The sequence below is a fragment of the Alexandromys fortis genome, unplaced genomic scaffold (genome assembly GCF_014885135.2).
Source record: "Alexandromys fortis isolate MF-2015 unplaced genomic scaffold, M_Fortis_MF-2015_v1.1 scaffold_292, whole genome shotgun sequence".
In the NCBI taxonomy this organism is placed as follows: Eukaryota; Metazoa; Chordata; class Mammalia; order Rodentia; family Cricetidae; genus Alexandromys; species Alexandromys fortis.
In genome coordinates, this window is record NW_026068162.1 from 855,456 (window position 1) to 882,660 (window position 27,205).

General features: G+C 40.6%; 1 protein-coding gene across 3 annotated transcripts in view; it reads right to left on the reverse strand.

The window, feature by feature from the left end:
* Positions 1-233: 233 nt before the first annotated feature.
* Ahcyl1 (adenosylhomocysteinase like 1) overlaps positions 234-27,205 on the reverse strand; it is a 35,469-nt gene continuing 8,497 nt past the window's right edge. Inside the window, exons 2-17 of one of the 3 annotated variants that reach the window (XM_050127807.1) lie at positions 14,284-14,395; positions 11,905-12,048; positions 10,948-11,048; positions 10,420-10,522; positions 9,250-9,344; positions 8,338-8,444; positions 7,415-7,531; positions 7,103-7,166; positions 6,142-6,230; positions 5,684-5,754; positions 5,288-5,382; positions 5,110-5,208; positions 4,688-4,756; positions 4,281-4,359; positions 2,660-2,780; positions 234-2,237 (exon numbers count right to left, since the gene is read on the reverse strand). In XM_050127807.1, coding sequence (XP_049983764.1) covers positions 2,231-2,237; positions 2,660-2,780; positions 4,281-4,359; positions 4,688-4,756; positions 5,110-5,208; positions 5,288-5,382; positions 5,684-5,754; positions 6,142-6,230; positions 7,103-7,166; positions 7,415-7,531; positions 8,338-8,444; positions 9,250-9,344; positions 10,420-10,522; positions 10,948-11,048; positions 11,905-12,048; positions 14,284-14,395 — 1,473 coding nt within the window. In that variant the 3' untranslated portion in view covers positions 234-2,230. Of the gene's footprint in view, positions 2,238-2,655; positions 2,781-4,280; positions 4,360-4,687; positions 4,757-5,109; positions 5,209-5,287; positions 5,383-5,683; positions 5,755-6,141; positions 6,231-7,102; positions 7,167-7,414; positions 7,532-8,337; positions 8,445-9,249; positions 9,345-10,419; positions 10,523-10,947; positions 11,049-11,904; positions 12,049-14,283; positions 14,396-27,205 lie in introns of those variants that run through there. The other 2 variants (XM_050127808.1, XM_050127809.1) reach the window with 2 other exon arrangements.

The following is a 27,205-nucleotide window of genomic DNA, read 5'->3' on the forward strand; positions in this document are numbered from 1 at the left end:
TGTTCAACATCCAGATCATTGCAACTTAAGACATCAATGACAACAGTGCAGTGGTTTAAGCCTATAGTCCTAGCTACAGGAAAGACTGAGTCAGGAGGACTTAAGCCAAGAAGTCTGAAGCCAGCTTATGAAAGCCAGACCTTGTCTTCAAATGGTTTGTCTCATCCTAGGAAATGGGGTCTAATGAAATTTTGCTATTTAACCAAAAAAAAAAAAAAAAACAAACACAAGACTACTAGTAAATCTTACATTTTAATTGACTTTAATGATTATTGCTCATCTGCAAGGATTAATATTGCATTCATTAAAAATCATTCAATACAAAATACATATTTTCCTCCCAAGTTGGTCTCCACACGTTCCCTCTGATGCCAGACATTTTCCAGTGTCCTTTGTTACATGGCTTGACAGAGACGAGCCCTTACCTATTATTCCTATGGACACAGTAATAGACACAGGACCAGAGGGCAGATTAGAGGACAGCAAGAACTGGGCCCCTTCCCTCCAGCACAGCTGACCAAATGGATACACTGTTGTTGGCCAAGGTAAGTCCCTCCTGAATGTGGTGTTCTGACTGGCTGGTTAAGTGCCCTAGGAACGGGGTCTTCAAATGTTAGCATATCTGGAGAAGACAGCAAGATCACAGTGGCAAGGAGCAGGAAGAGACTGGGTAGGGAGAAACGGGGAAGAAAGGCAAAGACGTTTTGGCAAGATAATTGTTCCCTGCTAAGAAGATGCAGGGTAAAAGCTTTCCTTTCTTGTATTTCTCTTTTTGATGCCTGTTTCTCTAATCAGTGGAAAGAGAGACGTAAACATTTCTAGTACCTAGAATTAACGCATAACCCATCTTTGAAGGATCACAAGCTAGAACACGTTCAGGACTTAAAATCCTGGATAATTATATACTTAAAGCTTGTGAGCATGAAGCTCGTTTGACCATGCAGAGATACTGGCTAGCAGGGTGAGTGGCCTGGGAATAAATCTCTCTGATCATTAGAGGGCCTCTTGGAATTATCTTGGAACATGAATCAGGATGTACTTTCTCTACCAATTCTTCCTTAAGATCTCAGCTTATAATTTTTATTCATTTATTTTTTTGTGGCAAGTGTCAATCAAAAGCGGCACCATGTCTATAAAGCTAACACCAGACAAGGCCTACAGTTCTGGACATATTATATAGTTATATTTGTTTCACCTTGGCCCAAGTTATCATTCTTTTTCCCCATCTATACAAACATCCCTTCAAATAGTTTAGGTTGCAGAAGCACAGCTGCCCACAAGTTTGCTCTTAAAGGATAAACCCTAAAGATGGGGCTCAGTGTTTTATACTGAGTAATGGCTCAAGAAATTGGCTGTCAGCATAAGCTGCATGAGGCAGAGCTAGGAAATTTTGCTTATGGCTCCAGTTCACTGATGCTATAAACTATGGGCTAGAAACACAAGGGGCTCATCAGAGTCTGAGACTAGTATTTTTCTAGCCTCACCTCTTCACACTTCGCTTCAAAGGTTCAAGAGATATTGGTAACCACCTGAGCTGTTCCTCAGTGTCAACATAAAATTTTTCCTTAATTTAAAGAAATACAACAGAAATAAATGCTAAGGGACAAAATTCAACTTGATAGAATGCAGTTTAGTTAAAAACTACGAGAGAGACTCGTGGAAGGGCTGAACTACAAATCCAAGTGAACCTACTGAGTTTAACAACACACCTCTGCGCCAGACATGCCACCTTACACAGGAAACACAGCTTAGAGTCTCTAGGGGAGTGGACATGCACCACCTACATCTAACCTACCTGGCTGAAGGACCATCCTGGCTCTTCTGAAGAAGTGAAAGAGCACTAGTTCCAGCAGCAAGGAAACTGGCTCTTTTAAGGCAATTTAGACACTGCAGATTGTTCCACATAGGAGATATCTTAGCATTTTTTGTTAATAAGATAATTAAATACAACCAAAGTCCCAGAAATGGTTAAAGAATCGACTTTCTGGGCTGCAGAGTTAAGCCTTTCTTTAGTGATTATGGTGAGAAACCTTCGACCTCAGTTTCACCTAAAGAGCCATGGAGCAAGTTTCTGTGTGGTCTGCAAAACTCGAATGATGAGATGAGAAAACAAAAATGAAATTATAGAAAAAATCAAAAGGAAAGTAATAAGAAGAAAATAAAAGTTATCTTAAAAAATACTCTATTAGAGTTGGGTGGTTCATGTGGACTGGTCACTGTAATACGTCCATTAGTATCTGAAAAGAGAGAGATGGACCAGTTAACATGCCGTCTATATGAGCATCAAGGGATCAGCTACAGTATTGTCTCCAGCTTCCTCCCAGCCCAGACTGGAGGGATTTCTACATGGGTTCCTCCTGGGGTGAGGCTCCCCTTCTAAAGCTTTAGAATACTTCTAGTTCTTTACATTTATTGGCAGATTCACAATTTTTCTACCTTGTTAATCTGGTTTTCTGCAGGGCTGGGGACTGAACCTATGGAGTGACTCCCTATGATAGGCAAACACTGGACTCAACAACCTGGTCATTTCCCTGCTAATTTGCAGTGGTGGCCTTATACTCTTCAATAGCAGGCATGACACACCTTTGCTGAAGAAAGGTGGCTGTGCTGGCTGATCTAACATTGGGGAGAAGCTCTTTATTGTCTTTTTCCTAGTTACCTGTAGTAATTAGGTTTGAATGGCCCATTTTTGTTGAGTCCCAGATACTTTGCTTGGTCATCTGTCAGTTCGGTCAGATGGGCATCAAATGACGGCAGGTGCAAGCTGGCAACATACTCATCTAGGAAGAGAAAAGTAGCAGGGGAGCAGGAGACTTGTCAGATATGCCTCCTAAGAGAGTCTCCCCCTCTATCTTCATTTCTTAAAGCCATTTAGGAAGACAACAAAAATGGAATAACCCCGAAAAAAACCACAACTTGAAATATTTGATTAATTAAGAAAACTTTCAAAGCTGCAAAGAGGGAAATTACCTCTTTTAGTACCCACAAGGGCAAGTAAAAGGCCATCTACCAGGTCAGCACATGGGTACCTTATACTTCCCCATCTTTCTCTGTCAGATTAGGCCTCACCTGCGTGGTTACCAAGTCATATACTACATTCAGCTTCCTGCGGCAACTTCCTTAACTAGATTAAACTATTGTTTAAATCATGAATCACAAAGACGATTCCAGCAGGTTCAAAAGAGCCTACTGTCACTGACATTTATTTAGGATAAGGTTCCTAAAGCCACACATTTTAGGCTCATGGATTTCTAAGGCACATGTTTACTACTGTTCCATAGATAAATTTCCCTAACTTTTATGAATACAACTTCTTAAAAAAAAAAAATCTAGCAGCTAGAGACATGGCTCAAAAGTTAAGGCACTTGCTGTTCTTCCTAGACCCAGGTTTGATTTCCAGCACCCATGTGGCAGCTCATTTGTAACTTCAGTTCCAGGCAATCTGATACCCTCTTTTGTCTTTGACAAGCAACAGGCAAGCCTATAGTCAGATATACAGGTAGGCAAAACCAAAAAAATCAAAACACCCACATACATAAAAAAATTAAACAAAAATCCAGGAGCAATCATTTGAAGAAAACAGAGTAAGAATTTAATTTTTTTAAATGTGTATACATCTTTTCCTGCATGTTTGGACCACATGTGCGCCTGGTGCTCATCAAGCCCAGAAGAGGGTACTAGGTCCCTTGGAACTGGAGTTACAGATGGCTGTGAGCCACCATGTGGGTGCTGGGACCTGAACCTGAGATCTCTGCAAACGCAGCAAGTGCTCTTAACCACTAGCATCTATCTCTCCAGCCAGCAAGCTGTCTTTTAGCTTAGTCAAGCATTTGGACTAGCTAAATGTATGTGCTGGGTACCACTATGAAGAAAGGCAAAGGGTTAGAGATGTTTATGCCACATGAACAAAATTTAAGTCATACGGAGGTACAGAAGGTTGAGAAAGAGAATGGATAGGACAATTTGTTTCTGTTTCTCTCACTTTGGTCTAGGCTGTACTTAGTTGCACTGGGAAATCTGATGAGCTCTGGAAGAATAAGAACACCTTCCTTATTTAGCTCAGATTCTACAATTCTGTAAAACACAGTGTTATTCTCATGTTATTACTCATAAAATATGGAGGCTCGTGGTGCTAACAGAATGCCTCCTAAGGCCAAGCGTCAATCAGGCACTAGAAGAGCAATCAGAACTCAACTATATCCAGTGATTTTTTCCAGGAAAGTCATTTTACAAAGCCATGCAGCCAACCAGGATTAATGCAGGTTTCAGCTTCTACTCACCCATTTTCTTAGGAAGTAAGTACACATCCTGTTTGTAGCGCCCCTCAGGTGCATTATAGAGTTCTATCAGTGCCAAAGCCTAAAGTGGGGAAGAGGACCAGGGAACAAAGCACTTCTTAGACAGGGACATAACATAAAACTAGGTTTAACAGTGCTCATCCTGAGAGCACTCAGAACTCTGCCCCGAGATAAACACTAGCTGATACAAGTGCAAGTGATGTTTTGTTTGGTTTCTAACAAGAGACACACTGAAATAACTAAGCTGAACACTGTAATTTCAGCTGAGCAGTCAATGCAGAGATACAATCAGAGGAGAAAGTGTGAGCCTCAACAACCTAGGACAAGAAGTGCAGTATTCTCACCAGAACCCTGATTCTGTGCCCAGCTCCATATATCTCACCACATACCTGTGTTGTAGCTGTGATAGAGAGAACAAAGGTAGGAACTGTGGAGCAGCTCAAATTGAGTAAACGACCCTGGGAAGAGAAGAGAGATGAGATGAGCGGCCGTCTTTCTCTCAGGTTCTCAAACACAGGAAAGAATTCCTGCATTCCACTTGGAGAGGAAGAATTACAGTTTCAGAGCAGGACTCCAGGTTTTAGTACTTTACAAATCTGTGTGGAGGCTGAAATCAGTCAAGGGCAGGAAACAGTGTATGTACTTAGCAAAAGGGAGGTTTTCCTGAGTGCTTCTCTTTTAGGGGATAGACAGTTGGGGAAACACACCTCTATCGGAAGACAAGACTCTGAGGAACATGGGTCCTAGTATTTCCCACAGCCTCCCCCCCTCCGTGGATCTAGTACCCTGTACAGTCTTCGGTGTGTGTTACCTCTGCAAGAAGGACAACTCGTTTGCCATCAGGCCAAATGACATGGTCCACCTGAGAGCGCACTCGCTCCCATGTTAGCTCTGGAGTGCGGAGGCTGGTCTGGAAGGAAGAGGAGTTAGTCCATTGTGGCTCTAGTGAAATGCAGACAAAAGCACAGCTCTAACGGGAGAAACCTCACCACATCGATTTCCGTGTTGGAGTGGCCCATATTGCATACGATGCAACTATTTTTCATTCGGTCCAAATGCTCCCGTGTCACCACATTCTTATTTCCTAAAATAAAGAAGAGTGGCTGAGGAAGAAGATGCTGGGCACTTCAAGTACCAGCTATTTCCAGTTAGAACCTGGGAGACATCTGCTTCCATAAAAGAGCTTGCACACACTGTGAGAAAGATATGTATAACAAAATATGAAAAATCACCAAGGGAAAAGCTCTTTCTTTTGGAAAACATTAAAAGTTCTGAGAACTTTAAGTCTGAGACTTCATACAGACAGGTATTCCCTTTTGTGTCCCTTTTGAGATTCAGCCTGAGAGTTAACTTTGCTCTACATGTACCAAGGCGCTGATACTCACCTGTGCAAGTTATTACAACATCGACCTGCCGGATGACTTCATTTAGCTTCACCACCCTGAACCCATCCATGCTGGAAGGAAAGAAGTAACACTATAAGCAAAGCAAAGTGTGTGTGTGTGTGTGTGTGTGTGTGTGTGATTGATAAAACTTTCTGAAATGATCACAAAATTAGAAAACAAAATCTCCTTCTGAGGTAAAAGATAACATTATCTCCCAGAAACAGTAAGTGATAAGTTATACTAAACTGCATACATACTGGCTCCTGCAGAGCCCCAAGATTCTACATAGGAAGAAAAAATGTCAAGAGGCCCTAGAATTAGTGTGAAGGGAACAAAGCCATATTACTCTTCTCTTCCTGGAAGACTTCTATGAAAAACAACCAAGCAATTCAATCATCAACTCTCAGAAATAAAAAGCACGTATATCAAATCTAACAGACTCATTACTCTAGCCTTACCAGGCCTGCAGAGCACAGATGGGGTCAATTTCTGTGATGTAGACAATTGCTCCAAGGGCCTTGAGAGCAGCACAGCAGCCCTTTCCTACCTGCAGAACACAGGAAAGGCAAGTTGCCAGGTCTAATAACATGATCATTGGGGGCAGACAAGGTTCTGAGGAGGCAGGAATTAACCTTCTTTGAATTACTCATCATTTAAGTGAACACTCCAACTCAGCTGGAGCAGAGAGAAACCTAAACCAGGTTGTAAACTTCAATTAGAGATAATTTAGTAGACATGTTGTAACAAGAGTGGGGGAGAGGGAGGCTTTGGGTAACAGTTAACATTATGGAAACAAGATCAAACAAGAACAACTCTGAGTTCTTACTCCATAAAAACCCGGTGAACTTACTGGCAATGTGTCCACTCAATAGCCAGCAGCCCAAGAACTTTAGTGGACCATTGCTGAAGACAATAATAAAACTTCCTAGACTCTATTCCAGTTTAGAGACAGTCAACTATAATGTCATGTCAGTTTCTCTATTCTAATGCAAGTCATAAAATGGGGATAAAATGCTACTAATTCACTTGAATTGTATTTCATAAGATTATAACTAGGGAAGCAATAATGTTGACATCAATCAATAAGAAAAACTGGCAAAATATAAAAAGTCAATACATTCTATACCTTTAATTCACAAATATGAAGAAGACTTTTGCTACTATTTTCTTTTTTTTCCTTGGTTTTTCAAGACAGGGTTTTTCTGTGTAGCCCTAGCTGTCCTGGAACTCACTTTGTAGCCCAGGCTGGCCTCACAGAGATCCCCCTTCCTCTCCTCCCGAGAGCTACTGTTTTCAAGCACAGTATGGAAACATACTCTGATCAATTCAACAACGTTTCCAGCCTGACTCCTTCACCCAGTGTTTCTATTAAGCCCTTCTGGTAAGAAACAACAGAGACACAGGGGCCCAGCTATTTACCTCACCATAACCACACACCACCACTTGTTTCCCGCCAAACATCACATCTGTGGTCCTCTTCAGGCTGTGGAAAAAGACAAGGACTCAACTCAAACAGTATTAGCAACTCAGTCCCGTTGTACCAAATTAAAGCGTAGGGCAATGCCCAAGAGAAATTCAACTGGAAGCTGGCTGAGGTCACTGTGAAACAGGCCCCTTTAATGACATGGAAAGGAGGGAGACCACAGAGGCAAGCTGTAGGTATCAGACTAGCATGTCAAACAAATCCCACTGGTTTTCCCTACAAGTCGGAATATACACATTTGAACATACCCATCCAAAATGGATTCTCGGCAGCAGTACAAGTTATCAAACTTCTGTTTGGTAACAGAATCATTGACATTCATGGCTGGAACACAGAGCTTGCCAGCTTTGGAGAGCTGATACAGCCTAAAGGGAGAAGAAGCCACAAAAACAAACACATATCAAGTTAGGTGATAAAACAGTACACAGGAAAACCTGCTTCAAATTCCACGCTGCCCTCCTTAGTGTTGGTTATCACCTAAGTCTTATTTATTTGGAAACATGATTATTTTCTTGTCATTTCTCAACTCATTTCTTCTATCTTTACCCTTTAATTTTGGAAGGAAAATATACATTTTCAGTTCAAATAATTCACTGCTCTTCCACAAAAGGAACACTATATTCTTAGGTCAGCATTTTTCTAGCTTTAAACACTCATGTCTACTTCTGGTAAACAAAGATTACAATGATTTTGATGTGGTTTCCTGTGTCTGTGAGAGCAATCATGTGCAGTGTGCCCTCAGTAGAGCAATACTCCTAGATAGCATTTAGTTATTTCCACCAAGCCAAGAGTGCATCTCCAGTTTTACTTTTTCTTGCATCACATGTAGTTTTGCAATAGGCTTTCCCCTCCATATTTAAAATGTAAGACTACAATACAACATTGAATACAATTTTCCAAGACACAATTCGCTACACCTCTTCCCCCAAATAATTGATAATTAATTATTCAGTGGAATAAATGGGAGAGGTAAAAAACATGTGAATTAGAATCTGGAAAAAAATTCCTTCTAAGGCAACTTTGATTTTCAAAAGTAAAAACTCAGTTTTATCCAAGGAAGACACTCCCACTTAGTTATTTTACGTCTGAAACACAGCCCTAAAGCCTAGGAGAGACCAGAAGAATTTGATGAGGCAAGGACACAAGGGGCAGCTACTCCAGAATCTGTTACCTGTGAACACCAGTCACGCTCTCTTCCACAATGCCTCGGATCTTCTTAAACACGTTTGGATACTTCTTATAAACCCAGTGGGTTAAGTCTCCCCCATCATCCAGGATCTACAGAACAGCCAGAAGACTTCTATGGGCATTCAGGCTGCTAGAGCTAGGGGGAACTTTGAGCCCACTTTCTACACTAGTGAGAGAGCCCTGTCTGTCTTGGAAGAGCACTTCTTAAAGATCCACAGAGTAGGCTTAGACAGTGGAAACAGTTAAATCTATTGGTGTAAAGTGGTTAAAAGAATTCCTAAACGTGTTCTGGGCTACAGTGGAAAGATTTTGTTTTGTTTTGAAGATTAGATCTTGCTATGTTGCTCAGGCTGGTCTAAGCAAGGACTCCTCCTGCTTTAGCCTCTCAAATGCTGGGATTACAGGCATGCACAACCATGCCCAGCTACAGTAAACAAATTTTACAAATCTTGGACTCATTTTTAGTCTAGCTGAAATATGCAGCTCCTTGAATGCAGAAGGAGAGCTGGGGCAGGAAGGGAAGAAATAAAAGTCTTACTCCAAAGAGGGACCACATCACTTCCTTCTGTTCATTTTGCTGTGTTTTCAACCATGTCCACCTAAGCTTACCCTTCCCCCACATTTCCATTCAGTACTCAGAGACTTTTTTCCTCTCTCTCTCTCTCTCTCTCTCTCTCTCTCTCTCTCTCTCTCTCTTTCTTTTGGTGCTGGAGACTGAATTCAGGGCCTTGTGTGCCTCAGACCCATACCGAGTAGGTATTGTGTTATGAACACTTTAGCAATAGAGCCACTAAATAAGATCAAACATACAAAAATATATTTAGGGAACCATGCTTTAAGGGAGAAAAGAAAATAAATCCATAGTCAAAAGTATGGAATGGACATGAATTATTACCATGTTAGCTTGCCACCCATCCATGTTGACACAGCGGTCAATGCACCACCAGAAATCATCTTCCGACTCGCCCTTCCAAGCGAACACTGCAACTCCTATGGAGACAAATAAATCAGCTATCTTCCTGTGAGGTGCATCCTACATCAGTACCACTTTCTGAAATCCATGTGAAGAATGGAAGACAAGAAACAATTCTAAAGATGAAACTTAAAGAGTAAAAAGTAAAATCAAATAGTACTTTCAGTTTAGAAATTACTTTAGTTAGGAATTAAGAGGTTTTTGTTTTAAAAATATCTTAAAGCCATAAAGGCCCATTTTACTTATACTGCATCTTAAGGAGGCAAAATTAAATATGTAAAACAAAGCTCCTTCTAGAACACTTGTACATCAGCAGACATCTCAAAAATAATGTAAATGTTCAATGAGGAAGTAAAATCATGTGGCCGTATGAACGAACGATGTAGTCAGTTTTGAGTGACAAGAAAAAATACTTCTGAAAATGCAACATTTAGGTTATAAAAACGTGCACATACTAAGATTTGGCTCACCAATATAATGCATAGAAAGCAACTTGCCAAATCTTTGGTTATTTTGAATTTCCTAAATCTTCTACAATAAAAGCTTATCAGGAAAGAATTAGAGCAAGCCCTAGAGTGTGAGTTTCTGAAGATCTTAAGGTGGTGGCAGGTCCTCAGACAAACTCCATGCGGTTGGGCTTCTGAATGTTCTAACAATAAAAATTTATTTAAATTAATTAAACTCATCAGCACAAACATTTTAGTGCACTAATGAGTACCAAATAAGCAATTAACTATCAATATAAAAGACCCTGTTCATAGTATTCTGCCAAGACTGATAAAACTTTTGAGGAGATCAGCAGAATCCAGTTTAATCCATTTGACCTTAGAATTGGGCATTTCCTTTTTTTTTTAAAGTATACCTTGATTTTAGGGTAAATTTCTTCCTGTTTTCTCCACCCCTCTGGTGGCGTTGGGATGGAATTTACTGTTGTGCTGCATGTCAGGGAAACAGTCCATCTTGGAGCTTCATCTTCAGCTCTGTTGTTTTAAGACTGCTCGAGTTTATAGTTCCCAGAATACACGGTATAATGGTAATTTTGGCATATATTTAATTATCTGAAGCAAAGCTGGTAAAAAAGTGGGAACTTACCAGCTTCAGCCAGTGCTGCAGCTACTTCATTCTGAGTTGAATAGATGTTGCAAGCAGACCAGCGGCACTGGGCCCCCAGGGCACAGAGTGTCTCAATCAATACCTGTATGAATGAACAGAAAGACAGGGTGAGAAGAGTGGGCTTTCCAGGAGCAGGGGACAAATCTCAGCAAGAACACAGTATCTATACCTTCACAGCAGTTGGCCCTACCCTGGAGAGTTACACCAAAGTTCAATTCAGCTGTGTGGCACACTGTTACTTAACTATATCTGAAAGACATATTCCTAAAAGTCTTTGAGCATTTTTATAACAATCATTTTACAACCTCCTCCATCAGGTGTGCTAAAAATGGGTTTAGTATATGAACAAAAGTAAAGCATGCTCCATGGTTGGACAGGGAGGTCCCAATCTATCTAATAGCACTTGGATTCGCTAGGTAGGAAGGAAAGGCATGATTATTTTTAATTAAAAACAATGTTTTCTTCCTCTTATATTACAAGTCCTCTGTTTTCTTCCAACAGACTTACCGCTGTCTGGGCTGTGATGTGTGTACAGCCTACTATTTTAGCACCAGCCAAAGGCTTCTCTCCCTGAGCACGTTTCCTGAGTGAAATCAGAGCAGACATGTCTGTGGAAGAACAAAGGATCTGAGCAAGGTCCACACTACCAACACCATTTGATCCTGCCCAGCCACAGGAGATGGGGTAGAACATGCCAAGTGTATTTCCCTGATGAGGAGAATTGGAGAGTTACAATGTTGTTTCTGCTTTATATATACAAGGACTGAGAAGAGAATGAATTAAACTTTCAAAACTGGCCAAAGTAGACAGTGAGTCTCCCCAGAAGAGAGGGAAGTAGTTATAGACAGATTTATGTACATCCTCATCAAACCAGGAGGAATGACTTTGATTTCAGGGGAAGACTCTTACAGTAATTTCTGTTGTCTTACCTTAGCCTGTCAAGCTTACAGTATTGAACATACCTTCAACATGAAAAAAAAAAAAAAAAAAGAGCAGAGACCCCTGGAGTACAGTAGTGGAATAGAGAAAACAAGATTCAGCTGATTATCAGTCACCTTTACTTTGTTCCAGTAGAGGGTGCCTAGGACTTAAGGAGCCCCAGGCTGCCTCAACCTTAGCTTAGAGCCCTGCCACATCAGCTACTTCTGGGGAATGTGGCTCTCTGGTCTTGGCAGCTACAAAAATATCCCACACAACTAACCACTATGTTGTGATCCGACACTTGCTGACTACGCACTGTTGACCTGCGAATGTGGAGGCATGACGAGGAAAACAGAAACCACTCTGTAATTAGCACGCACTGGGAAAAGGAAAACAAATGTAAGCATCCTAAGGCTTAGTTTCCATACAGGGAGAAGTGTTTATCCAAAGCAAGAAACTGTCCTTTCCAGGACACTGCACTCGCCCAGGTCTTGGTAAGGAGTGCAAAGGGGCTTCTGGTCCGCCACTTACTCCCATCTTTACCTTGCTCTGCAATCTCAATCTCCCGACGTCCAAACTCTGCCTGCTTGATGTTCTTCACACAGAAATTGCTGCTGCCCTTCGAGTTGGTTTGCTGCTTCTCTCGGGGGGAAACCTCATCATCTGAACTATCTGTGTAGGATGCAGCTAGAGCCAGCCAAAAAACAGAGAGAAAAACCTCATTGGTCCAAATTCCACTGAGTGCAGTCCCCTAGGGACTCTCATTTAAGTGAAGAGAACAATTTTAATTGCAGGTCCCTTTGACGCCATCAGTTTTGCTCCTCTAGGCTCTAACAGCTGGTGTGAATGAAGCTACATCTCCCAGCACTGCAGCTCCTTCTCCCTCTCTAACGACACTGTGCCACAAGGGTCTAATCCTGTACATAACAGCAACTTGGCCCATCAGGACTGTAACCAGATCCTGAAAAAGATGGAGTAACAGGAATAAGAAATGCTCTTTCTAGAGATCACGGGTTCTCACACTTACACTTGTTCCCTGGCCAAAGTTTCCATTTGGTAGGTTTCGGGAGGTACTCAAGAGACAACATTTCCAATAAGTTTCCAGGTGCTGCTCCTGAGAATGACTGATAAGATGAAAGCAATTCTCAAGGATTTTATAGCAGGCTGTGCTCCAGGAATACAGAAAGGACAGAAAACAAGCAGATCTTTCTGACAGCTTTGAGGAAAAAGTCTGTCAAGAAGATAAGTCTGACACAAAAGCTTCACCTAAGATTTAGGTGCAATAGGATCTACAGTCACTCATCACCTCTCCAGTCACGTCTTCTCTCTGAACTGAACGTTTTTCTGGTCAGCATTCTGGCTACTGGACTGAGGCTCTCTTACTGACTTCCAGATATGTCCTCCAAAGGGACAGAAGCCCAGGCAACACACAAACACTACCACAGGCTATTTTCCCCACTCTAACAATTCAGCTGTTACTAAGCTTTAAAAAATGTTCTAAGGGTTTCTGTAAGATGACCATCAAGACCTTTGAAGATTTCATGCATTCTACTTCTTCTTTCCTTCCAAAACTCAGTCTTTCACATAAAATTTCCTTGTCTGTTACCTGCAACCGCTCTGTTTATCACACTAATTTAGTTTGTCACTTCAAGATACCTTTTTATTTATGATAGCATTGTATTTGGGATTGTTTCTTGCGTGTTTTAGCCCCCACAGAATCCATAACAATCATTTATTTCAGTTTATCCTGTACACCTATATTTGTTCTTGCTTACCTGTCCTGCCTATATTGGTTGGGTTATCAGTGGCATAGGAAAGAGATAACATTTTCTTTGATAATTGTTTTTTTACATTTCTTAAACCTCTCATCCAGCCCTTAAAGTTAATAATACAATGCAAACAATACTATTAAGAGACAACGAAGGGCTTTCTAAACAAATCCTTCATTAACTTTAATAGCAATCTGGACTTTGGACAAACCTCTTAATCTTTTAACTGTTTCTTCTGTGGAATGATGAAGGAGTGGTATAGATGCCTCTAATGTTTCCTCCTACTATTTTCTATGATTCAAAAGCTTCTGTGAATGTATGTGAGTCCAGAGAAGTCAATCTCAGTCTCAGTTTTTCACTGTGGGTACCATTCACCTTTTCTTTTTCTTTCTTTTTTTTTTTTTCTTGGGACATAGGCTTCCTCACTGAGAACTGGAGCTTAATGATTTAGGTTAGGACAGGCAGTTGGCCAGTCAGTGAACTCTAGGAATCTTCTTGTCTTCCTAGTACTGGAAGTACAAGAATGCATCACCACACCTGGCTTTTTAGGTAGGTGCTGAGGATTGAACTTAGGTTCTCATGCGTGCTTAATAAGTCCTATACTGAGCCATCTCCCCAGTCTCTCCAGTTACTCTCTAATACCTTCTCTGCGACTGAGATAGGCACAATTTAACGAGAACAAACACTTTCTATAGATGGCTAAGAAGGAGGAGAGGAAGCTGCTGGAGCCACATTATAATACTTTACATCTTCCCATTCCAGACACTGCCAATATAAAGGGGAATCTTGTAAATAAAGGAGACAAAAACCAGTTTTGTTGTCATAATTCAAGCAGTCTTAGTAACAGAGAAAAACACAGGTGGAAGGGAGTATTTTATACAAAGAACTTATGTTTAAAAGTATATTTCTTTTTAAATGCCAGTTCTGAAAGCCAAAATACTCCTGATTCTACCCTTAGTAAAGTGGACATAGCGACTTCCCAATACCACCAATGGGCAATGCTCACAGACCACACAGAAACAGCCTGGGAAAGAGAGTCTCAACAAAAGCATCTTCGCTACAAGTCTTGCTGGGATGGATTTTCAGTCTAGACAAGTGAAGAGCACTAGGCAGTGATCAGGGGAGACAGAGAAGACATGAAGTTCACACTTACCTGAACTATAGCTGTCTGTGGAGGACTGGGAGATGGAACGGGACAAAGACCTCCGGCCAGTCTTAGTAGGGAATTTGGTGAACTCCTGCATGTCATCAGCAAACTGGATTTGCTAAAAGAGTTAAAAAGATAAAAAGCTGAAAACTTAGTACAAGGAAATACTATGGGCTTTATTTATCATGAGTGTATGTGCACACGAGCACACACCTGGAGTCAGAGGACAAACTGTGGGAGTCAGTTCTCTCCTTCCAGCATGTGGGCCCTAGGGATGGAACTTAAGGTGTCAAGCTCAGTGGCAGGCATCTTTACCCCGAGTCATCTTGTTGGTCCATTGTATTTCATTTTCCAAGGCCATACACAAACTTCCCCCGAAGTCAACATTATCATGTAGTTCCTACTATGCCAGCAATTCTCATCAGAAAGGAGGTGGCAACAAGGTGGCTTGCTGACCCTCTTTTAAAGACCAGCTACGAAAAAAATTAAAAAAAAAAAAAATAAAGACCAGCTACGGTTGCTTCCCAATCATTTCAGTAAGACTTGGATTGGCAGGGGAGGAGGGTAATTCTGAAAGCCAATTTATTTTAGTAACTGTACAATTTTACCAAATTTTCTTCCTTCCCTTTTATGTGATCTTCAACACTAAACTCTTTACCCTTTCTCCCAATTCTATCAGAAAACAAATATAATCTCATATCTGTTTTTTGCTCTAAGTCTCTTCTAGCATATTCTTCTGAATTTGGCAGTGGATAGAATGCTTAGCAATGGCAAAACATATTACAGTGTTAATATCACAGTCCAGCTATGCATCTGTATTCCATAAAACCAATGTAGTATTGCCAGAGTTTTCTAGACCCAGAAAAAATTTAACATATCTTTGCTACACAATATAAACAAACCAGGAAGTAGATCCATGACTCAGTAGTCAAAGCCCTGGTTGCTCTTCTGGAGAACCTGGCATCCTCTGATCCACAGCACCCACATGACAACTAACAACTTCACCTAAGGCGATCCGACTCCCTTTTGGCCTCTGAAGGCACTGAACTCACCTTGTGCACATACATGCAAAACAGTCATATACACAAAATAATAAATTTAGAAGATTAAGAGCTACATTGATTACAGCTGCACAACTTCCTCTTCTGAAACATCCATCCTCTGCTGGGGTAGTACCAGACTGCAGTATAAGAACCAAGCTTTGGTCTGAGACCTTGGCACAAGCAGTTAATATGATCAAATGAAACAAACAAACAAACAAACAAAAAAACAGAACCGGTAGGTCTCTACAGTCACAAAGGAGCAAACAAAGGGACACTGGGTTGTTTTCAATTTTCTTTTTTTGTTTGGTGTGTGTGTTTTCAACTTTCTAACTAGCATGGTTCCCACCAAGAACGAATGCAGAGAACAGAATCAAACAGCAGGCAAGAGACAAAAACCTGGGAGTATTTGTTTAGAACTCATCTTGGTTCAATATCTAATTGGGGAAGTGTTTTCTTTAGGCAACTCTGACACAAGGAAGGGAGAGAGTCCACAGCCTGTTTTGTTAAGACTAAAAACAGACACTGAAGGTTTAAAGAGCAATACATCCAGAAGCAAGGCAAACATGCAGGAAGGCATTTAATAAACATCTGCAAAATGAGTGAATCGTTAAAACACCTTTCTTGTGTAATATCAAATTAAGCTTTTAAGATAAACGACAGGGGGCTGGAGAGATGGCTCAGCGGTTAAGAGCATTGCCTGCTCTTCCAAAGGTCCTGAGTTCAATTCCCAGCAACCCCATGGTGGCTCACAACCATCTGTAATGAGGTCTGGTGCCCTCTTCTGGCCTTCAGGCATACACACAGACAGAATATTGTATACATAATAATAAAAAAAAAGATAAACGACAATCACAAATCAAGCTGAGCCACAGATATTATACCAGAATATGGTTAATAAGTATCTTCATAAAGCCCAAGACATTTCTTACTTTTGTGTTAAAACCTTAATTTTAAAAACCTTAAATATCAAATGTACAACTGCTTTTCAAGAAGAAAAACAAACAAAAAAGTAAACCCTCCACTCACTGAGATGGCCACAAGTCAGCATTTGCCTTCTAAGTAGAATTTTCAATTACATGTTCACATGACTTCTCCAGTCAGCAAGATGCAAGTCAAGGAAAGTTGACCAAGTAATGAATTTCAACCTAATAGGCAGTTACTCTGAAAAAAGTACCGCCAAGAGCCCATCAGTGGTCTTAACAGATTCCAGAGGCAGCACTTCCTCCAGCAGTCTCCCTGTTGCTGGCTTGGGCAGTCTGTTCGGAAGTGCTCTCTGCTCCAGGCTGTTAAGATTCTCTCTCCTGTTCATCTTTTTTTCAAAAGGTTCTAGGCAGGTTTCCAGATACCACCCACATGGTGGTGAGGTGGGGGAGGAAACTTCAGTAACACTTGCAGATTTTTAGATACAAAAATAAAGAGAAGCAGTTGGAAAAAGCTAGAAATATTTCTTCAGCAACCTAAGAACTGAATTAATAGGCATAACCTCTCCTTGTATTTATTATTAATAAAGCTTATCAGCAGCCTAAAGCTTAGCAAGATCTTTCCCATCTAAAAATATTAGACTGTGGCAAACAGTGCTCCTAACATGCCACCTCTCAAATAATGGATATGGTCCACATTTGAAGTAGTGTGGACAGCTGTCCATAAGGTACCCAGCAGGTTGCAGACGCATGCCCTCTGAACTACAAGCTGCAGAGACTGTCTCACAGCAGCTCTAAAGAATGCTGTGGCTCTGCCAGTTTCATCCAGGAGTCTAACTCTTTAGGTTCTTACCAGCTAGCAGCTGTTTCTCCCTCAGTGGAAAGTATCCTTGCATGCTGTTCACCTTTATGCTGTAAATAAGGATACTGGTGCCAAAAGCAATTTCTGGATGTCATAGTTTCTAGCAAAATCAGATCTAATAGCAGCTTTCTGTTTGGTCTAGATTCAGTGTATTTAAGTGAAAAAAAAATGGTATTTTGGATAAAAGGTAAAACAAAGACAACTGCAAAAGTGTGGTTTGTATCTCTTCTTCTTCCTTTTTTTTTTTCTTTGCTTTTCAAGAAAGGGTGTCTCCGTAGCCTCAGAGCCTGTCCTGGAACTAGCTCTTGTAGACCAGGCTGGCCTTGAACTCACAGAGATCCACCTGCCTCTGCCTCCCAAGCACTGGGATTAAAGGTGCACCACCACTGCCTGTCTGTATTACTTTTTTTCAAATCTAAAGCTTTAAGAAACACCAAATCAAACATGCAATAGTCAGCATAGGAAGGAAAGAAAGAAAAACAGAGAAAGTGCTGATGTGGGAGTGTCATATATCAATCTGTTGATTTCATTGGTTAAGTTATAATAAACCAGCTGCTTGGCCTCATGGCTTGGAACATAGATGGGAGGAGTAAACAGAATAGAATTCTGGGCGGAAGAGGAAGTGAGGTCAGACTCTGCTCTGCTTCCGGAGACAGACCCGACAGCTCTGCTGGAGCAGAGATGCCATGCTCAGCTCTCCCAGGCAGCTGCAACCCACGATGGACTTAGGCTAGAATCTTCCCGGTAAGCGCACCTTGGGGTGCTTACACACATCATTAGAAATGGGCTAGTCCAGATGCGAGAATTGGCCTGTAAGGGCTAGAGTTCATGGGCCAAGCAGTTCTTAAATGAATACAGTTTGTGTGTTATTTTGGGCATGAGCTAGCCAAGCGGCCGGGGTGTTGGGGACGCAGCCCTGCCGCTCTTATTTCAACAAAGTGTGAGCAGAGTCCCCTCTTATGCTAACTGCACATCTGAGAAATGCTAGGCTAGACAGACCCAGTCTCCAAATAACACATCCAGATACAGATGTCTACTTGCTGTGTCTTAAACCCAATTAAACATTACGTCAGTACAGTGTACTATTTTAAAGCATTACTTATGATGGTTGATATGATGGTTGTCTGACTTCTGTCTAGTACTGAGGCTCATTTAGGAACAGCTACTTTACATATTCATGTAGAGGTGGGTGTGGTGACAGTAAGCTACGAGAATGGAAGAGAACTTACCCAAGACAAAGGGAACACAGGCAACCCCAAAAGTTATAAACCTCAAGAAAAAAATAACTGTAATTGCTTAACTGATCTTAATAATTTTTACCACTTAATAAATTCAGAAGTTGAATTTAATTTTGAAAATGTATGGCCTACACATTCATAAGCATAGCTCAGTCACCCTTTCTCCTTACCATACCTTATTCCATTTTTCCTTCTCTCTGCTGAATAAGAAGAAATTAAAAGCTACCAGAACCCTACTATAACCCTATGGCTAAGTGACAACTAGCAGGACAATATATATAGTGCATTATTTTCTTTTTTTAATATTCATTCATTCATTTATTTATTATGTATACAATATTCTGTCTGTGTATATGCCTGCAGGCCAGAAGAAGGCATCAGACCCCATTACAGATGGTTGTGAGCCACCATGTGGTTGTTGGGAATTGAACTCAGGACCCCTGGAAGAGCAGGCAGTGCTCTTAACCTCTGAGCCATCTCTCTAGCCCCCGTGCATTATATTCCTTTAGTCAACATATTCACTTGTCACTAAATACCCATGTCACCTCAGGAGAGATCTATGTAAGAAACAAGGGCTGCTAAAATCTGTGTCTGGCTCTGGCTGCCCATGTAATGAGGAGACGGCTTTGTCACGAACATTCACTCCTCCTCTAGGACATGTCAGCTACTGTAACACACAAAGACTGAAGTCTACTTGTTACATACCTGAGATGTACATGGAAGGACCAGTCTTTCTTAATACTGAGATGACTTCAGAGGTCAGTATCCTTTTCTGGTTCTGAGACATTTAAGAAGATATACATTCTATCCCATTGCCTTCCCTGGCATATTGTGCACAGAATTTTGCTGCTTTTGAAGTTATGAGTAACATTTTTCTTAGGTTAGCAGCACTGAGTCAAATAGACTATCAGAAACTAGAAAATTTAACAAGGTAATTACTAAGATGTGCATTAAAACACGTTCTAAAACTCCTACACCTTTTCTAATCCCTTTTCCACAGTCTTCCTGCTAATTCTAATCTACTCCCAGCCACTCCCTTCTCAAAGAAAAAAAAAAGTCATGATAGTCAGCCCAGACAGAAGCAGTACCTTTTCTTGACTCTAAGCAGAGATCAGTCTGATTCCCATTTTAGAAGCAACAACAATAAACACCAATATTGTGAAACAAGAAAATACCCAAGTCTACCTCAATTAGATAAAAGTGGTTTCCTTATGAAGGATCTTTTCTTTCCAATACCCTGTCCTCAAACACATCCACCAGAGAATAAGGATCTAAAAGACATCACCTTTGGGATACAGACAGCCTCTTCTTTCATCTCCTAGTGCAGAAATCAGTTTTCTGAGACTCAGCAGGTTTTTGGCTATTCCCTGTCTTCCTTCTGTCTCAAATTTAAGCTCTCAGTCTTTCCAGATGGGGTCCGAGTTTCTAGGAAGGGGTGGGTGTGCAGGCTGACTAATCACAACACACATCTTCCACTTAACCTTCGGGGTCTCGGCAGTCACCAGTAACACACACTACTAGAATCCAATTCCACAGCCAGACAAAATATCCCCTTCAAGGAACTCAATGTGATGCCATCAAGGCTGGTTGGGGTGAGGAAGAAGGAGGTAATATCAAGGCCATACAGCCAAGTCACTGAAATCATAAGAGACAACGCTGGAAAAATTCCCATAGCACAAGTGGTTTCACCATCAGCCACTACCCCTTTTCTTCAAGAGACAACTCTTCACTGGCCTTGACTATCTCCCTAGGGCTGCAGTCAACCAAGGAATTGCCAACTAGAGGTAAAATTAGCAAGTTGATTTTTTTTTGAACATGTTAAGTAGTACAGGGACAGGCTTCCTAATCTTCTAAAAAAAAACCAACAATTTACAACATAATGTAAAACACATTATGTAATGTAAAAAACCAAGTTCCCTTCTCTACTTAATCTGCTAATGCCTAATTGCCTTACCCTTATATCATGCTAGCCTACCCTCTCCTCACCCGCAACTGCTGGCATTTCATTAAGGAAAAATTAGAACAGGTGACTGAAGAACCCTGGGTCCTTAGAGCATAGCTATTACTTAGGCTCTGTTTACTCACCTCTCCCAGCACCACTGCTGGAATTTTTACTTATTTCCCCAAATTTCTTACCAGTTTTAACTCAGAAAAAAAGGTCAAACAAACAGTATAATAAATATTTTAATACCTTTGACCTAGAATGGATCTTTAAATTTTTCATGTGGTATATACATACATACATACGTACACACATGCATATTTTCATATACTGAAGTCAAAACAAAAAAAACCTTACAAACATAAAAATTCCAGTTTTTTGGAGTTTCTTTGGAATTCATTCAAGAGTAAAGAATAAAGACACTCTGCTACCAAATATCAATGTCATTACAAAACTTAAGAATAATAAGCCGGGTGTAGTGACACACATCTTTAATTTCAGCACTTGGGAGACTGAGGCAGATGGATCCTGTGCATTTCAGCCTGGTCTACATAGTGAGTTCCAGAATAGCCAGAGCTACAATAGTGAGACCTTGTCTCAAAAAAACAAAACAAAAAACCCAAACAACAACAACAAAAAAACACCCAAAAGAATATTAATAGTAAGTCTGCAAATTTAAGAACATTTTATTTACTTCTGTTGTGTAAGAGGTACACGTGGGGGTGGGGTACTCATATGCCGTAGAGCATAGTGGATTATTAGGGAGCTCATTCTTCTCATCTCTATGTGAGTAAGGGGTAGGGAAAGCTCACAGGCCATGCAGCAGTGAACAAATACCATTGTCTCAAGCAGGGTGGAAAATGAGGACCAACACCTGTGGCTATCCAATGACTTCTACACTTGTGCCACAGTGCACACAAACATAAACATAAAGGCACAGAGATTTCCTTGAAGTTCTTTTTGTCCTTACAGTACATTTCATAAAGGATGTACAGTTTAAGTACTGTTTGCTGGGAGCCTGCACAACCAATTACTACATTAGCTTAGGTCTGCTGTTTTAGTTGGGCTTGTGTTCCTAAAGATTCGTAATGCTTCAATTCTTTCCTCTTCTATTTAATCTTATTGGCGTATAAAACAGACATAAACAAACTTAGCACATGTGTGTATCCAGAGTCTCATTTCTATCCACGCTATTATCAGTGGCTTCTCTATGTTTTCATGTTAACTTTCTTCCAGCAAATACATATTTACATTTGTATTTTTCTTCTCTTGCATTTTCAAAGCTATCAATCTAAAATATCCTGCACTTTTGGCCCCCAACCATAGAAGTCACTTTATTTAGATTCATAGAGCATGTACTAAAAATCAGGTCAGAGGAGAGTTTTGGCAGCATACGTCTGTGATCCTAGCTGAGGCAGGAGGATCACAAGTTTCAGGCTAGCCTGGAACAGACCAAGTCGGCTTACTATGTTTAACCTTTTTTTCTATGTTGATCTTCATTCTAAGGGTACCCATAACTTAAATTGGCATATTCTACAGCAAGGTTATATGGAGATGTTCTTTTTTTTTTTTTTAAAGAAGAAAATTTGTTAATTGTTTACAAACAGGCCTATCTGTACACTCCACACAAATGTCTATGGGAAGAAAATTTAATATGAAGCAAACAATTCTCTGGCACCATTCGGTGATGTCGTAACCTAACAAGGTAATATCTAAAAGAAAATTTTCCTTCCTTGGTCTAGAAGTACAGTTTATATGAGGTTTAAAAGCCAGTTACATTTTAAATCCATGTATTCGTTCTGTGAGTACATGAATCACGCTGTGAGTCAGCTCAGCATTTGGGAAGGCTAGACTATGTCTAACTGGGTAGAACGAAAGGGAACGTCTTGGCCAAGTAGTGTATGAGTGGCAGAACTATGAGCAGCTACCAACATGTGGCAGTCAAGTAGGAAAGAACTGGTGTTTTGAACCCTGGGCTAACAAGGCAGGATCTACAACCCTTTTAAGCTGCCATCCGTTAGTTGCTTCCTATAAGCTCACTGACTTCCAGGATCCTATGTTAAACAGTAACTACGTAGCAACAGCAATTATTTCTAAAGGAGCCAATGACACCTTTCACAATCCATCTCAGGTTATGTTTTCAAGTTGAAAGGATATAATGAAACCCCTACAAATCAGCTTTGGCTGATTTTAGTTTCCATCCTTCAAGTTTACATAAAAATCTTAGTATGAAACTACCACCTTCTGTGGCTCCAAGAATCGTGAAAACTGGGAATGACTGTCAGTTGTGGCTTCTCTGTTTACAACAAGAGTTACCTATCAATCCAGGATATATTCAGTCACCAAAACTGAGAGAGCAGAGTTTAATCCTGGACAAACATGGTGCACAGAACCAGTTCCTGCATGCTGTCCTTCGACCTCTACATGAACACTCACTCACACATACACAAACAAAAACAAAACTCCCCAACAGGCCACAAGATCAGAAGCACTTCCCTGCTTTTGGAACTGGGTAGGGAAAGCACCTCCTGCTGTTTTAGGGGCTAGTCTACTCAAGTCTGGTTGCAGGAAGGCTTGTGGAGAATAACACCAAAACAGTTGTGAGCTCTGGGGAAGATGAACAGTTATTCAGAACCTACATTGTGAAATAAATGAAAGGACAGAGACAACACTTTTTGATGACGTTCTAAGTGGCTAATGCCCTGCTGTTAAGATGCTACTGTGCGGAGCAGCAGGGCTTAAGCTCCGTGCAGGCAGAAAGGCTCCTCTGATTCCCTGTTAGGAGTGAAGGAGAGCGCATGGGCAATCCAGTGCTGACTACTTTCTAATTAATACCCTATCTATATCACAACCACCTATCTTTGTACAGGGAGGATTCCAATTTGGTATTGTTAAAACTGATTACTGATTTGTGTGTGTATAGGAAGGGGGTTCACCTGAGAAACCCACTAAGTATTTTCAGGAGGAGGTATAATACTTTAAAATATGAATCAGATGTGTATTTTAAACGTATTTTTAAAAAGATTTATTATGTATACAGTGTTCTGTCTGCATGTATGCCTGCAGGCCAGAAGAGGGCACCAGATCTCATTACAGATGGTTGTGAGCCACCATGGGGTTGCTGGGAATTGAACTCAGGACCTCTAGAAGAACAGCCAGTGCTCTTAACCTCAGAGCCATCTCTCCAGTCCTTAAATGTACTTTTTAAAAAAATATCCAGAGGGTGGGGGTGGCGCACGCCTATATATTCCTGGCACTTGGGAGGCAGAGGCAAAGTGGATCCTTGAGTTTATGGCCAGCCTGGTCTACAAAGCAAGTTCCGGGACAACCAGGACTGTTAGACAAAAAACAAAAACAAAAAACAAAACTGTCTAGTGCTGGCTAAGGATAGTGGTTTTTCTCTTAAATATTAACATTTAACAAAGAGAATATGTCCTGAAATTGAAAAAGTTCTTTTATATCTGCAGTGTGTCACCCGAAAAGCACCCAGTTCAAGTCACTTTCAATCTTAAAATGTGCCTGAAAGATCTAGCAATGTTAAATTTTCACAAAATAAAAGTTATACTGCTGGGCATAGCGGCACCGACCTTTAACCCCAGCACTGGGGAAGCAAAGGCAGGCAGATCTCTTTGAGTCTCAGGACAGCCTAGACTATACATCAAATTCTAGCCAGAGCTACAAAGTGAGACCCTGTCTCAAAAAATCAAAAATGTTATATTCACTTTGGGTAAAGTTAAATAAAAAAAATGTCACCAATGAATTCTTACTTCCTAATATCACAGCGCTACAGAACTATATCTAAAAACTTATTGTAAGGCTTTTACTTTTGTTGAGATAATCTACTTTTAAGTAACATATGTGAATAATAAATTTTGGTTCCCTAGCTATGTTAGGCATGTTAAATATTTACCTAAATGATCTCATATGTAGATCCTAAAAAGTCAAACTCATAGGAAGAAGGGCTGAGGGAATGGTTAAAAGGTACAATTCTGATGTCTAAAATGAACAGAGAGCTCTGGGGAGATTCTCAACCTCCTAATGCTGTGACCCTTTAATACTGTAGTTCCTCATGTTGTGGTGGCCCCCAACCATATATATATATATATACATATGGTTTTTTTTTTTTTTTGAGACAGGGTTTCTCTGTAGCTTTGGAGCCTGTCCTGGAACTAGCTCTTGTAGACCATGCTGGCCTCAAACTCACAGAGATCAGCCTGCCTCCCTAGTGCTGGGATTAAAGGGATGTGCCATCACCACCCGGCTCCATAAAAATAATTTTGTTGCTACTTCATAACTGTACTTTTGCTACTGCTATGAGTCGTAATTCATTATCTGTGTTTTCTGATGGTCTTTCAACCCCTGTGAAAGGATCGTTCGACCCCCTAAGGGGTCTCACTCACAGTTCAAGGAGTACTTCCTGGAGGCAGTGTTCTGGAAAGTTTCACAAAAGGTAACTGAGGAAATAGTTATGTAAACTGACTTGATCAGAGTAATCTCTTGACAATGTGTACAAATAACAAAGTATCATATTATACTGAATATAATTTTGCTAATTGTATCTTCAAAAAGCTGAAAATGTTGATGAAGAAAAATAAAATTGAGTATTAGTTTTAACTACATATTAATACAAGTTGAATAGAATTGTAAAATATATTTTTGTTGTTGTTTTTCAAGTTGGCTTCAAACTCAGAGATCCGCCTGCTTCTGCCTCCCGAGTGCTGGGATTAAAGGCGTGTACCACCCCCCTCAGCTTTATAAAATAGATTTTTAAGACCCCAGAAATTGAGGCTTAAAGATCCTTCGGTCATTCAAAACAAAGACTTATTTTTATTTTTGTGTTTATGAACAGATGCGAGCCTTGGATCCCTTAGAGCTGGAGTACTGGCAGTTGTGGGCTGCCTGACTTAGGCACTAGGAATGGAACTTCTGTCCTCTGGGAGAACACAGAACGAATGCTCATGAGCTCAGCCACCACTGCAGCCAGTAAGGAAAGACAACTGGTGTACAATTGTATCTCCTCAGCTGTAATGTGTCACTAAGCAAACCACGACATATCCTTATGTTAACAGCAGGCTTCCTTTTTTCCTCCCACAGGAAAGCAGTTAGAACTGGTACCGGGTAGAGCCTCCTGACTTCTCTGGGGAGAGATGAGACTCTGTTAATGGGACCTGAGTCTATACACAAAGTTAGCTCGGAACACCCTGATAATACCCCCTTTATTCGGTAATCTTTGAGTTTGGGCGTGGAAATTTCTCAAGACCATAAAGAAAAAGAATCCTATAAAAACCCCTCAAGTAAAGGACATTTCTTCTCTTCCAAAGAAAAAGCAGGAAAAGCTCCAGCCTCAACTAGACACGTCTTCCTACTGAGTTCCAGCCACCGCTGTTCCTGCAGCACTTATCCTGAGGCAGGCCTGGTCATTCTTTCAGGCCAAAGGCCAGAGCCCTATTCCCAATGGCTTTGGCTGGTAACATGGCTCGCGGTTTAATCAACTATCTCCCTGGCACATGCTTCTGATCTTTCTTTAGTTATTTCCCTAACTCCTCAATACCCAACTATTCCTTTCTGTGCTTTTCTTCTTAAGTCAGAATTTCACCAAAATGTTTCTCAAAATCTTTAAAATACTATTATTTTCAGTCTAGGAATTCATAATATAAACTAGAAAGTTTAAACTCTCATATTCTGACTTGACCAACTAGAAACTAGGGGTAAGAGTATGTAAAAAAAATGTTAGAATTATCTTAGTATTTCCAAAGTAATTTAGACTGAAGAAAAGGTACTGGCTTAGAGAAGCCTGGTGTTCCCTGTTTTTTCTATAGATACCCTCCAGCACTCTTTTTAAATCATCTTCCTGTTTTCATGAAGACCTTTAGGAGAAAAAGTCCAAAGAACACAGCTCAGGGCTTCCTTTGACTCTAACACATCCTTAATTCTAGATAAGCAATCATTCCAGGTGCTTGGCCTGGGTCCTTGGATAGGCTTTAGGTTGACAAATTTCCTGCATACAAATTGTTTAATTTACTGTATTTTTTTTTTTTTTGCCTAGAATATGTACACAGTTCTAAGAGTGCTCTAAACTCCAAAGGTTAAGGGAGCCTATAGTAGATTTAAATGACCTAAATATTTAATAGTCTCAGGGGAATCTAAACTCTACAGGACATATCTACAGTAGTGTCTAGCACAGGTGTAACTTGGACAGGCTCCTTAACTTCTGCTCCAGACTCAGTCTGAATGTGAGAAAAGCAGCAGTAAGTTATTTTTTTTTGTTTCTTTTTGAGACAGGGTTTCTTTGTGTAGCCCAGGCTGGCCTCGAACTCACAGAGTTCTTCCTGCCTCTGTCTCCTGAGTGCTGGGATTAAAGGTGTGCGCCACCACTGCCAGGTTGGAGAAGCTACTTTAAACACCAACTATACTTACTTGTCAGTATAAGCAGTGCATCTGATGATTCCTTAAGAGGCTAGGCGAACATGACAGTCTATCTAAACAAGACAGAGACTTTTTTGTTTTGTTTTTGATTTTTAAATATGGTTTAGTTTAAGTTTAGTAAAAACTGGCAATATGTTCTCATTCCAATCATGACCAGTACTCAGCTAATCCCCTCTCTATGGAATCAGAAAGGAATGTGCAAAATTATGAGCTCCATATTCTCCAAATAGGATAACTCAAGGGCTGAGATTAATTTCATCAATCATCCATTCCCAATTACAAACTGGCAGACAGGGGACTTGTCAACACAGGTGCTCTCCATCTACCCTTTATAACCTGGAAGTTTCCTTTACCCCACTTACATTTACTCTCAACTGGCAAATAAGAACAGAAACCACCTCCAGAGTAATGCTTCCTCCTGGGAAATACTGGAGAAGGGGTGTAGTGAGGTCAGTCCCTCCAGGATTTGTTTTTCCTTGGACTTAGCCTACAGCTTA